General features: G+C 40.9%; 2 protein-coding genes across 2 annotated transcripts in view; one reads left to right on the top strand and one right to left on the bottom strand.

Moving 5' to 3' along the window:
- The first annotated feature begins 1138 nt into the window (after positions 1 to 1138).
- Positions 1139 to 6104, top strand: gmnc (geminin coiled-coil domain containing). Its single transcript, XM_034604752.1, has 5 exons — positions 1139 to 1443; positions 2152 to 2313; positions 3364 to 3449; positions 3590 to 3706; positions 4066 to 6104. Exons 2-5 carry the CDS (start codon positions 2226 to 2228, stop codon positions 5107 to 5109), a joined length of 1335 nt encoding a protein of 444 aa, XP_034460643.1. The 5' UTR covers positions 1139 to 1443; positions 2152 to 2225; the 3' UTR covers positions 5110 to 6104.
- Positions 4683 to 12500, bottom strand: part of LOC117772455 (interleukin-1 receptor accessory protein-like) — a 29906-nt gene continuing 22088 nt past the window's right edge. The window contains exon 13 of the mRNA XM_034603611.1: positions 4683 to 4718. The gene's annotated coding sequence lies outside the window, so the exon portion shown is untranslated. The remainder of the gene's footprint in view (positions 4719 to 12500) is intronic.

Below are 12500 nucleotides of genomic sequence, written 5' to 3'. Positions count from 1 at the left end.
CCTTCTCTTCTCTCCTCCTCTCTTGCTTCTCTTGTCTCCTTCACTTCTCTCCTCCTCTCCTCTCTCCTCCTTCTCTTCTCTCCTCCTCTCTTGCTTCTCTTGTCTCCTTCACTTCTCTCCTCCTCTCCTCCTCTCCTCCTTCACTTCTCTCCTCCTCTCCTCTCTCCTCCTCTCCTCCTTCTCTTCTCTCCTCCTCTATTGCTTCTCTTGTCTCCTCCTCTTATCTCCTCCTGTCCTTCTCCTCCACAGTGTCAGTTTGTGGTAATTGTTGGTGCAGTTTAACTGACCTGCTAACTGTGTGTGTGTGTGTGTGTGTGTGTGTGTGTGTGTGTGTGTGTGTGTGTGTGTGTGTGTGTGTGTGTGTGTGTGTGGTATCAACTTACACAATCAAACCTCAGCATCATTAAAAACACATAGACATGTTATTTCTCCTCAGGTAACGCCCCCTGGTGTCTGGCTGCAGTATAGGTCATAAACCCTCCTCCTCCATGTTAGCAGATGGGACATGGACCAAACTTTAAAAAAAAATAATTCTATGAATATTAAAATAAGTTATTATTATCAAAACATACAAAAAAGCATTTTACCTCTAAACTTAATTAGTTTTATTGCTCAAATGATTCTGAACATTCTGAATTCATTCATACACAATGAGGAAATACATTTTTATCATATCAACATATTGTCAAATGGCTGCAAGAATATTATAAATCTTTCTAAAGTCTTTTTCTGGATTTGGCTGATACAACTCAAAACAAATCTTTATCATAATTATTATTAGATAGATAAAATAGCATCATTTAAGAGAGATAAACAACAGAATAAAAGAAAACCATAAATAAATAGAAGCTGCAGTTTGTATTTGATTCATGATGTTTTATTTGAGAATAAATATTTTTCTGTATATTTTATATTTATTATATAATGTGAACTGAATAAAGCAAAAGGAAGTGAACTCCGCTTCTTCACCTGAGCGACTCAACTCACTGCGTCATCATCTGAGACCAGACAGCTGATTGGACAGAGGGACACACACGCACACACACACACACACACACACACACCTGTCTGTGCTGCCGGAGCTCTGAGTGAAACACACGGATCCTTCAGGACCGTTTCTCCTCCTCACTTCTTCTCCTTCAGGACCTGCACTGTTCATTTAGCAGCAGGAGAAACCTGCTTCCATTATTTTGCTTTTTCCTGTTGCAGCTTTTCTACTTGGAATCTCCGTAGCGCGCTTTTACGCACAGCCTGACGCAACACGTGCAGCGCGAGACGAGGATTTCTGCGCAAACTGCGTCTCAGTGAGTTCACACGCACGTTTCTTCTCACCCAGCTGCTCTCATCCTGTTTACAGCGTTCGGTTCGGAGCACTTTCACTGTGTCAGGGGGATTTATCAGATAAAACAGAAACATTCATGTAGTAAAAAACAGCACGTGACGGTAAGAAATTATATTTATTAAAAAAGCTGCACTGAAAATTATTTCAGTGCAGCTTTTTTGAGCATCCTGATACATTTACTATGTTATATGTTTAATTTATTATGTCAAATATAAAAGATAAGATATAAGATCAAATATGTTTAGATGAGATCAGATAAATTAAGATAAGGGGGTAATGTGTTGTATTACAGCAGCAAAGAGAAGAATCATACAAGTAAAAGTAATAAATAAGTAGATAAAAACACAAGAAAAACTAGTGTGAGGGTAAATATATAAAATATAATATAGCTGAAGAATCTTATTTTTATTTGTTGAATTATTCAAACGAGTGATTTCACTTAAATCCAGAGTGAGGCTTCAGTTTTGATGTGTCTAACACACTCTATGGCCAAAAGTAAAAGGACACCCTGTGTGAGTCTGCTTCCAACTCTTCAGAACAAACTTTCCTTCATGTCCGAGCCAATCAGGAGCCGATTCGAGCAGCGTCATAGAGACCCTGACGTCCCTGAAGGAGTCTGCAGGCGTCCACATACTTTTGGCCATGTGGTGTTTAATTTCACTGAATACTTCAATGTTAGAAAGAGAAGAGTCTGAATATGTGAAGTGTTGATCATCACCATATCAACAACCACACACACACACACACACACACACACACACACACACACACACACAGTCCCTTCATTCACACACCGACTCTCTCTGTAGGGACCCTCCTCCTCCTCCTCTTCATCATCATCGCTCCAGGACTCGGCCCTCGGCCCGACATTGTTGACGTTTCCATGGAAACCCTGGCCCCAGTTTGGGCCCATGACCCCTGTGACCTGAGCGACCTCAGAGAGAAGCAGCAGGCACCAGCGACCGAGTGGGGTGAGTCCAGTCATCACAATACACACAGTTACAAGTTACAGTTACAAGTTACAGTTATAGTTACAAGTTATAGTTACAAGATTTGTTATAAGTTACATTTACAGTTATAAGATACTGTTATAAGTTCCAGTTGTAAGTTCCAGTCACATGTTACACTTGTAGTTTGAGTTACAAGTTAGTTACAGTATACCTGTAACATACAGTCATAAGTTACAGTTTATTAAAAATCGCATTTACAGTTAAAAGATATTGTTATAAGTTCCAGTTACTGTTACAAGTTGTAAGTTCCAGTTCCAGTTGTCGTTACAGTTACAGTTACAAATGAATTTTCCTTGATATAATTATTATGCAGCTGTTTAATATTTCAGCTGCTTTAGACTAGAGTTCATTGACATTAATTTTCATTCAATGGATGATTGTAATTTTTGTTTGTAAAATCTTCACTTGCAAAGTAACTTGTAACTCAATGCTAAGCTAAGCTAAGTGTGTCTTGAAAGCTAAGCTATGTGACATCGATCTAAACGTCGTAACTCATAGAATAAATTGTTCCTTTAATAAATGTGTTAGCGTTCATGTTGCAGCAGCTGTTGATTATTAATCTTTTAACATTTAAAGCAGAACACACTCAACAACATGAAACCAGCCAATCAGAGCTCAGTGTTTCTGAAGCCACATTCAGCAGAGTGCGGCGACTCGTTCATCAAGCACCAGAGTTTCCTGCTCGTCTCGGGGACCAACCAAAAGGCTCCGGGCAGGCTCTGCGTGACGGATCTGTCTCTGCTCCCTTGTCCCACAACCGTTTATATATGAAGATTCATCTTTTCATTTTCTCCCTGTCGCTTTGCTCAGAGACTTCAATTCATCCAGTGTCTCTGAAATATGATCTGGTTTCTGCTGACGGTGAAAACCTCAGCGTCAGAGTCAGTAGGTGCAGTCCCTCTGATGGCCACTAGATGCTGCACATGCAGACAGCAGACGGACGATGTGTAATCGTACGAAAGATATTTTAGAAGCAACGTTTTATTCTCTCTCTATGTGTTTGTGTGTCAGAGTCTCACTGTGTCTTCAGCTGCTCGCCCCCTGCTGCTCGGGTGTGGACGGAGCAGCTGTCGCCGCACATCCAGAGAAACAAACAGGTACGAACACGTGAACAGCGTCATCTACTTCCTGTTTACATCACATGACCAGTGAAGGGTCGACCTGCTTTGTGTTAACTTATCGTTAACTTGTCGTTATATATCATGAATGCATGGTTAATGTCTCACTGTGTGTCCAGCTGCGGGACGTTCTGCTGCAGAGAGAGGAGGAGCTGGTGCGACTGCAGGAGGAGAACAACAAGCTCAGAGAGTTCCTCAGCTCCTCATTCGTCAGGAGACTCGAGGAGAAAGCTAAAGTCTGTTCACCAGCGTCAAACTGTGACTGTGTCCCTTCTTTTTTTAATGACAATACATCAGTCGATCAATCAATCAATCAAATTTTCAACATGACTGAACTTACTTACACATTATAATCTAATCTATTTGTTTGAAGTCTTGGGTTCTGGAGTTTCCTACTCGATCCTAAATGCACCAACTTTCCTGGTTTTTGTTAATAACTTGGGAGGAAGTAGAGACGTGTCGTCCATCTTTATTTACTGTTATTCAAACTCTAGTTGATTTCCATACTGAAACTGAAACAGAAACACTTTCTGTAATGAAGTCATTAATAAAGACAGGTGTGTTCACGAGCTCTCTCTCTGTGTTCCCTCAACAGAAGCTAACAGCTGATGGGAGGAGAAAACTGAAGAGAAACCTGATGTACGTCAACGATGAAGAATCGCTCCAGGCCTGTGGTCATCAGCTCACGGCGTCTCCGCAGGTCAGCAAGAGAGCCTGCAGGAACCTCACTGCCGAGTTCAGCTCAGAGTCCTCCGAAACCTCTGCCGTCTCCTCAGAGCCAAATCTGGACCTGTGGGTTCTAAGAACACTAGGACTGAAGGACAGAGACACCATCGATACGTCCAACGAATCCTTGTCCTCACCTGGACACAGCCTCAGAAGTTCAGTTTATGATGCCACGGTCACGTCTTCCTCGTCCTCTGGATACACTTTGAACTCTCTGAGCCCTTCAGCTGCCGCTGCGACACACTCCTCTGCCCACAGCTTCTGCCAAAGCTCAACACTTCACACTGAGTACATGTACAATGCTGCCAAAAGCCAAGAAGTAAACTGTGGTAATCCTGCCGAGTCATCTCAGAACTGCACAACTTCTCCAGGTCAGCGCTCTGACTTCACGCAACTGAGCGGACGGCGCGAAGCTCCTGCAGCTGTGATCAGGAGCCACGATACATTAACCAACTTCCAGTCCCCACTAAGAACAGAGAACTTCACCAAGTCACCAGACAGAGCTGAGATCTGCTCCATCACCTCCAGTCGAACGCAGTCCCTGGTGGGACACCCAGCCGACCGTCCAGCATCCTGGTCTTCACTGGAAGACAGCCAGACACCATCAGAGGGCACGAACCAGTTCGGTCCACTGGTAAAAATAATAATTTTTTCTCCTGTTTCCTCTTCAAGTCCAGTCCAGAACCGACCCTGTCCTCCTGCTCCAGGCTGCAGCCCAACAAGCCCGTCAGCGGGCTCTCAGCCTGCCGCCGCGCCACAGACACCTCGCAGCCGGACAGATTTGGCATTCACTATGTCGCTCAGTCCATCCAGCAGCGTCAACACCCACAGCTTCCCTCAGGGACAAGCCTTCGTCTCAAAGGACACAGACGGAAGGTGGAACTTCACCTGGCTGCCCAGACAAGGACCATAGGAAGCTGGGTCATTATCCACCAAAAAGACTATGAAGAAACTCCACGTTCCCTCTCGTTGTTCCCTGAATAAATGTCCCAGGACAAAACTGTCGAGATTTCAGTTTCTTGAACTTGTTGCTGACTTCCTACTTCTGTCCTGGATCTGGAGGTTCTGATTATACACAACAAACTGAGAAGCAAACAAAGACAAGAGCAACACTTCAGTCCCATCAGGTGCTTTTGATGGAACTTCTGATAATCTGCCTTCTGCTTGTGAAACTGACTGGATCTCATTCAGATTTTGAAAAGGTTGTGGTGCATTTTGTTCAATGTCATTCAGTAAGAAAAACGTTTGTTAAACTGTGGAACAAGAATAACCAGCTTGTTGTAGGATTTACTGTCACACTGTGGGGATTACGGATCAGTTTACATTTTAGATAAGTAGCTAATTCACAGCATGTAACGTTAAAAACAAAGAAGTGGGGTTGCTAAGGGGGCCGCCTACTGGCAAGAGGCTGTAACAGCAAAGGGAAAAGAGTTGACTAATCAGATTGAAAGGAATAACTTTGTTAGAGTAGTTTGTTACTTTTTCAATTAAATACTTTTTATAATTTGATGCACAAATGTAGAAAACATAAGAAGTGACCAGAAAGAGTTTCAGGGGATTAAATAGGCCTGAAAAACAAATCTGATTTCTTTAATTTTCCTGAAGTGAAATTTACTGACTGTTTATATCTAGAAGAGAAAATGTCGCTGGCTGTTAAAATAAATATAAAGATCATTGATTCTAATGCAGCACTGCTTTTAAGATGTTATTATATAAACTGTCTCTCAGCGCCTCCAACCCTGACGGACTCCCAGTGGCCCCAGGTTAAAATGAACACAACTGCCTTTAAGGTTGTTTACATGTTATTTCATCTGTGAAACTGCAACTCCAGGCCAGTTGGTGGCAGTAATGCACCAATTATCTCTTTACTAAACTGCCAATAAACCTGAAACAAAGAAAAATGTTACTTAGTGGAAGTTGTGTTTATTTTTGTTGGAAAGAAGAAAAACACGTCTGTTTGTTTGGCTTCTAATGAATTTACTTTTAAAGACGGATTCATGAAGCTGCTGCTGCTGCTTTCACTTCATTTGACCGATGTTTGGAACCGGTTCTCGATCAGGTGCGACCCGGCAGCCATGGTAAAACTACACCAAATCTAAAACAGGGATTTGTTTCCAAAACAGTTCCACAAAGTGAAAACTGCTTCAAACCAAAAGAAGAGAAGATCTGACTGTCATCAGGTTATTATCAGATTATTATCAGATTATTATCAGATTATTATCAGATTGTTATCAAGTTAACGTCAGGTTATTATCAATTTATTATCAGATTATAATTTAGGTTATTATCGGGTTATTTTCCAGTTATTATGAGGTTTTAACACGTTACTTTAATGTAAGTAAACTTCAACAGAATGTTAAAGCTGCCGCTGGCTGGTTGAAGGTTGTTGTACACGTGTGATTTGTCACTTTCTTTGTGTTACATCAACACACGTGTCGAAGAAAAAAAGTGATTTAACAAAAATCATTTAGAATTGTGTAATTGTTGTAATCTCGTGTGTAATTGTTGTAATCTCGTGAGAAAGAAGTCATAATTTTATGAGAATAAAAAAAAAGAGAAGCTGTGTAAAAACCTGAACAATCTGATTGTTAGTTGAAAAACTCTGAACGTTCTCTTATTACGACAAAGACGAGAAACGATAACGTCTCCGTCGACCAAACATTTCCTCCGAGTCCGTTTGGTTCTTTCTTCACAACAGAAAGTCCTGATACTGATCATGGAGCTGATGAGAAGAAACATTTGGGATTTTCTTATTTGCTGCACATTCCTCATTTTAACACAGGAGACAAACGGAAATTTAGATATTCACCCCCTGACATGACAAGTTGACTAAAGTTATCAATTTATTATCATAAAACTACAATTTTTTTCATAAAATTCTGACTTTATTGCTGTAAAATAATAATTTGTTCTTGTAATATTAGGACTTAATTCTTGTAAAATTATGACTATTTCTTGTAGAATTAAAACCTTTTTGTTTTAAAATTACGACTTAATCATTAAAAAGGATATTCTGACTTAATCCTCGAAATCTTAAAGTTAGAAACTGAAGAAGTGTCGACTATCTGTGTAAAATCTGCGTTAATGATTTCCTTCTGTTCTGATTGGAAGAAGTTTCTCTTCGTCTGATCGGTGAAACATGTTAAAGTTTGGTCTCTTCGCTCTTTAGCTCAGTTTCCAGTTAAACCAGTTGGGCCGTGTTCTCTCTCCTCTCTAACAAAAGGAGTCGTGCGGCCTCCCCCGGGGACAGACCACACCTCCTCCTCCACCCGATCCGCCCCCCCACAGGTAACGATGGTGGGGTTTCCTCCCTCCCGGGGGTTCCCAGCGACGGGTCCCGGCCCTGCCCGGGTCCCCTGAGAGCAGGCCGGGGGCCGAGGGAAAATAGTGAGCGAGCTGTGTCCGTGGCGGGCCGAGTGAGTGGTCTATCTCTAATGACACGGTAAGACGGGCTGCAGATGTCCGACAGATTGGAGGCTTTTCAGGGCCTGTGAGCGACGGCAGGCAGGAATGTGAACGCAGGGCCGCTCCGGATCACAGGCTCTGCTGTCGTCGCCGGGCTGCGTGTCGGACGAGGAAAGGGGTCATTAAAGAGGCCGGCCGACTGAAACTCAATCCGCCACGGCTGATCGGGGGAACGGCCTCGCCGCCACATTCTCGCAGGAACCGACAGCTTGGCTCACCTCAGCACGGCACCCACACAGATCTGACTCATTTCCCAAAGTTCCGACTTGTTTCAGCCTTTAGACCTCAGTGACCTGGTGAAACCATTCTATATCCATATCACCAAATTCAATATATATATATACATACACATATATTGATTAGTCAGTTATTGATGATTGACAAAGGAACCTACACAGTAAGGAAGACAGACACACACACACACACACACACACACACACACACACACACACACACACACACACACACACACACACACACACACACACACCGGGTTACAGATTGACTGAGGGGCCTCTGTGTGTCACACTAATTGGTTTTGGGTAATACGTCATGTATAAGTGTATGAATGTGTCTGACCTCTGACCTCTGGATGGACGGATCAGTGAGGGAGAAAACCAGCGGAGGAGAAGTGAAGAGTGATGAGACACCAGGAGAGTCCTGCTGGTTAATAAAGATACACACACACACACACACACAGAGACACACACACACACACAGTCACACACACAGACACACACAGTCACACACACACACACACACACACACACACACACACACACAGAGACACACAGTCACACACACAGACACACACAGTCACACACACACACACACACATACACATACTCACACTCTGTGACTAGATGATTTAATTATTCTCCACATCACTATTTTTAGCTGCAGTTTAATGATTGTGCACTTTTAATTTAAAATGCTGGGTTGAGCCGACACTGAGCTCAAGCCTCGACTCATGACGATGACTTTTGTGTTCACATGTGAAGGTGTAATACAGTAATACAAGCAAAGATAGAATAAAACACAATAGTCTGTCCACTATTTCATAATAGACCGAAAAAATACATGCAAATTTAAATTGTTTAATAAAGAAACCACACAAAGAAGTAAAATGAGTGAGGTGTGAATCAGGTGTAAATGTAGATACGTGTGAAAAACAATGTGAATGTCAGTTTAATCCTGATTCGTGATCAGAATCATCAGAACGTTGGAGACTCAGCGTTTCTGTCTGTTAAATGGTTCATGATTCTTTATGGTATTCTACATACCAAGCTACTAATAATTAACACAATCTGCAATGGTGTGGGTAAGGGGGGGGGGGGGGGTTCAGTGGGTCACCATTGACAGGGTTGGGTCAGATTCCTCTGCAATGTAATCTGTTATTCATGAGTTGATATCATTCGTTATCGTGGAGCAAGTTTCATCAATTCAAAGATGAAATCAAAATGTAATCCATAACAGCGTAACTATAATGTGATCCAAATGTAATCTGGGCTGATTGTTGTTACATCACATTTCATGGAGCTGATGTTTTATCCGACTCACAATCAGTGCATCAACCGAGAGGAACGAACCACAACCAGAATCAAGTCAGTACAAGTTCCTCAAGAAGCCAAACTGCAAAGTGCAACATGTAAGTGCTACGAAATACATATAGTTTTATTTTTGTTTATTATTTTATTTTTTATTGTTACTTATATTTTGGTATTTAATTCCATAACTGTTACACATTTTCCAAAACTCGTAGACTCTGGGTTCGAATGGTGAAGCCAATGCAGAGGTGCCTGAAACCTGTCTTCTGTGTAGTGACCAGCAGGGGGCGACTCCACTGGTAGTTTCTATAGAAGTCTACAGAAAGTGACTTCTCACTTTATAACGTCAGGAAACATTCAGGAGTTTCTGTCTCAGTCTCTAGTTTCAAGTCTTCTTCAAACAGCTGATGTTCATTTAGTGAATTATGATCATTTAGAGTCAAACAGACCATAAAGCACCGGATGTGTTGGGGGGGGGGGGGGTACCACAGTGTGATTGACAGGTAGTACCGTCCAATGGGTGCAGGTGGCAGGTGTAGGTGGGCGTATCCTTACGCTCTCAGTCAGGCTCCACCCCCGCTCCTCCAAATATGGTTACTTCTGCTTTCAAAAAAACAAGATGGCGCAGAACAAGATGTGAAACTGAGGCTTCAGAGCAGCAGCTCACAGACCAGCAGGTGATGTCATGGTGGGTTGATATTAAATCCTACACACTGGTCCTTTAATAAAAGATCACTTCAGTCAGCACCTTTAAAAAATAGAATGACTTTAAACCTGGTCCAAAATGTATTATTGGTGTTTGCTTTCTTCTAACTTGGTGCATTTTTCAGTTTAAATGTTTAAGTTGAAAGATTTCTGCCTCTCATCACTGAGAAGAAGACGACAGGAAACATGAACAGACGATAAAAGCAGGAACCTGAACTCAGCGTGTGGCGCTGATTCTTTTGTACCGTGTATCAAATAACGGCAGTCGCGTGTTCTAAGCGTGTGTGGAATGTAAGTCAAACACTCAATCATGTACAAACACACACCCATTAAAATATAATGTGATGCGTCACTCAACATTTCACTGGATTAACAACACACACACACACACACACACACACACACACACACACACACACACACACACACACACACACACACACACAGGTTGGATTTAACGGTTATAATTAAGAACCAGTTGAACCAGTCCTCACAGCGAACAGCAGACTGGATTACACACAAACATCTGAACTGTTAAATCTGATATCAGCTCTGAGATCGCCCACACACACACACACACACACACACACACACACACACACACACACACACACTGACTCTCTCTCACACAATGTGTGACGGGTCTTTGTCTGAAGAATATAGATTACTGTAAAGTTTCTGGCAGATTGTATTTATTTCTTGTGGGTTTTGGGTAGTTTCACCTGCTGTGTTCCTATTGGCTAGGATTAGTGCTCGTTCTTTTTTCTGTTGTAACTGATTGGCTGGTTTTACTGATGCTCTTTATATACAGTCACTGATCCTCTTTATATACAGTCACTGATCCTCTTTATATACAGTCACTGATCATCTTTATATACAGTCACTGATCCTCTTTATATACAGTCACTGATCATCTTTATATACAGTCACTGATCCTCTTTATATACAGTCACTGATCCTCTTTATATACAGTCACTGATGGTCTTTATATACAGTCACTGATCATCTTTATATACAGTCACTGATGGTCTTTATATACAGTCACTGATCCTCTTTATATACAGTCACTGATGGTCTTTATATACAGTCACTGATCCTCTTTATATACAGTCACTGATGGTCTTTATATACAGTCACTGATCCTCTTTATATACAGTCACTGATCATCTTTATATACAGTCACTGATGGTCTTTATATACAGTCACTGATCCTCTTTATATACAGTCACTGATCCTCTTTATATACAGTCACTGATGGTCTTTATATACAGTCACTGATCCTCTTTATATACAGTCACTGATCCTCTTTATATACAGTCACTGATCATCTTTATATACAGTCACTGATCCTCTTTATATACAGTCACTGATCCTCTTTATATACAGTCACTGATCCTCTTTATATACAGTCACTGATCATCTTTATATACAGTCACTGATGGTCTTTATATACAGTCACTGATCCTCTTTATATACAGTCACTGATCCTCTTTATATACAGTCACTGATGGTCTTTATATACAGTCACTGATCCTCTTTATATACAGTCACTGATCCTCTTTATATACAGTCACTGATGGTCTTTATATACAGTCACTGATCCTCTTTATATACAGTCACTGATGGTCTTTATATACAGTCACTGATCCTCTTTATATACAGTCACTGATCCTCTTTATATACAGTCACTGATGGTCTTTATATACAGTCACTGATCCTCTTTATATACAGTCACTGATCCTCTTTATATACAGTCACTGATCATCTTTATATACAGTCACTGATCCTCTTTATATACAGTCACTGATCCTCTTTATATACAGTCACTGATGGTCTTTATATACAGTCACTGATCATCTTTATATACAGTCACTGATCCTCTTTATATACAGTCACTGATCCTCTTTATATACAGTCACTGATCCTCTTTATATACAGTTACTGATCCTCTTTATATACAGTCACTGATCCTCTTTATATACAGTCACTGATCCTCTTTATATACAGTCACTGATGGTCTTTATATACAGTCACTGATCATCTTTATATACAGTTACTGATCCTCTTTATATACAGTCACTGATGGTCTTTATATACAGTCACTGATCCTCTTTATATACAGTCACTGATCCTCTTTATATACAGTCACTGATCATCTTTATATACAGTTACTGATCATCTTTATATACAGTCACTGATCCTCTTTATATACAGTCACTGATCATCTTTATATACAGTCACTGATCCTCTTTATATACAGTCACTGATCATCTTTATATACAGTCACTGATCCTCTTTATATACAGTCACTGATCCTCTTTATATACAGTCACTGATCATCTTTATATACAGTCACTGATCCTCTTTATATACAGTCACTGATCATCTTTATATACAGTCACTGATCCTCTTTATATACAGTCACTGATCATCTTTATATACAGTCACTGATCCTCTTTATATACAGTCACTGATGGTCTTTATATACAGTCACTGATCATCTTTATATACAGTCACTGATGGTCTTTATATACAGTCACTGATGGTCTTTATATACAGTCACTGATCCTCTTTATATACAGTCACT

The sequence above is a fragment of the Hippoglossus hippoglossus genome, chromosome 13 (assembly GCF_009819705.1).
Source record: "Hippoglossus hippoglossus isolate fHipHip1 chromosome 13, fHipHip1.pri, whole genome shotgun sequence".
NCBI classification, from domain to species: Eukaryota; Metazoa; Chordata; class Actinopteri; order Pleuronectiformes; family Pleuronectidae; genus Hippoglossus; species Hippoglossus hippoglossus.
Note: the sequence above shows the minus strand (reverse complement) of the source record. Positions and strands in the feature narration are given on the sequence as shown.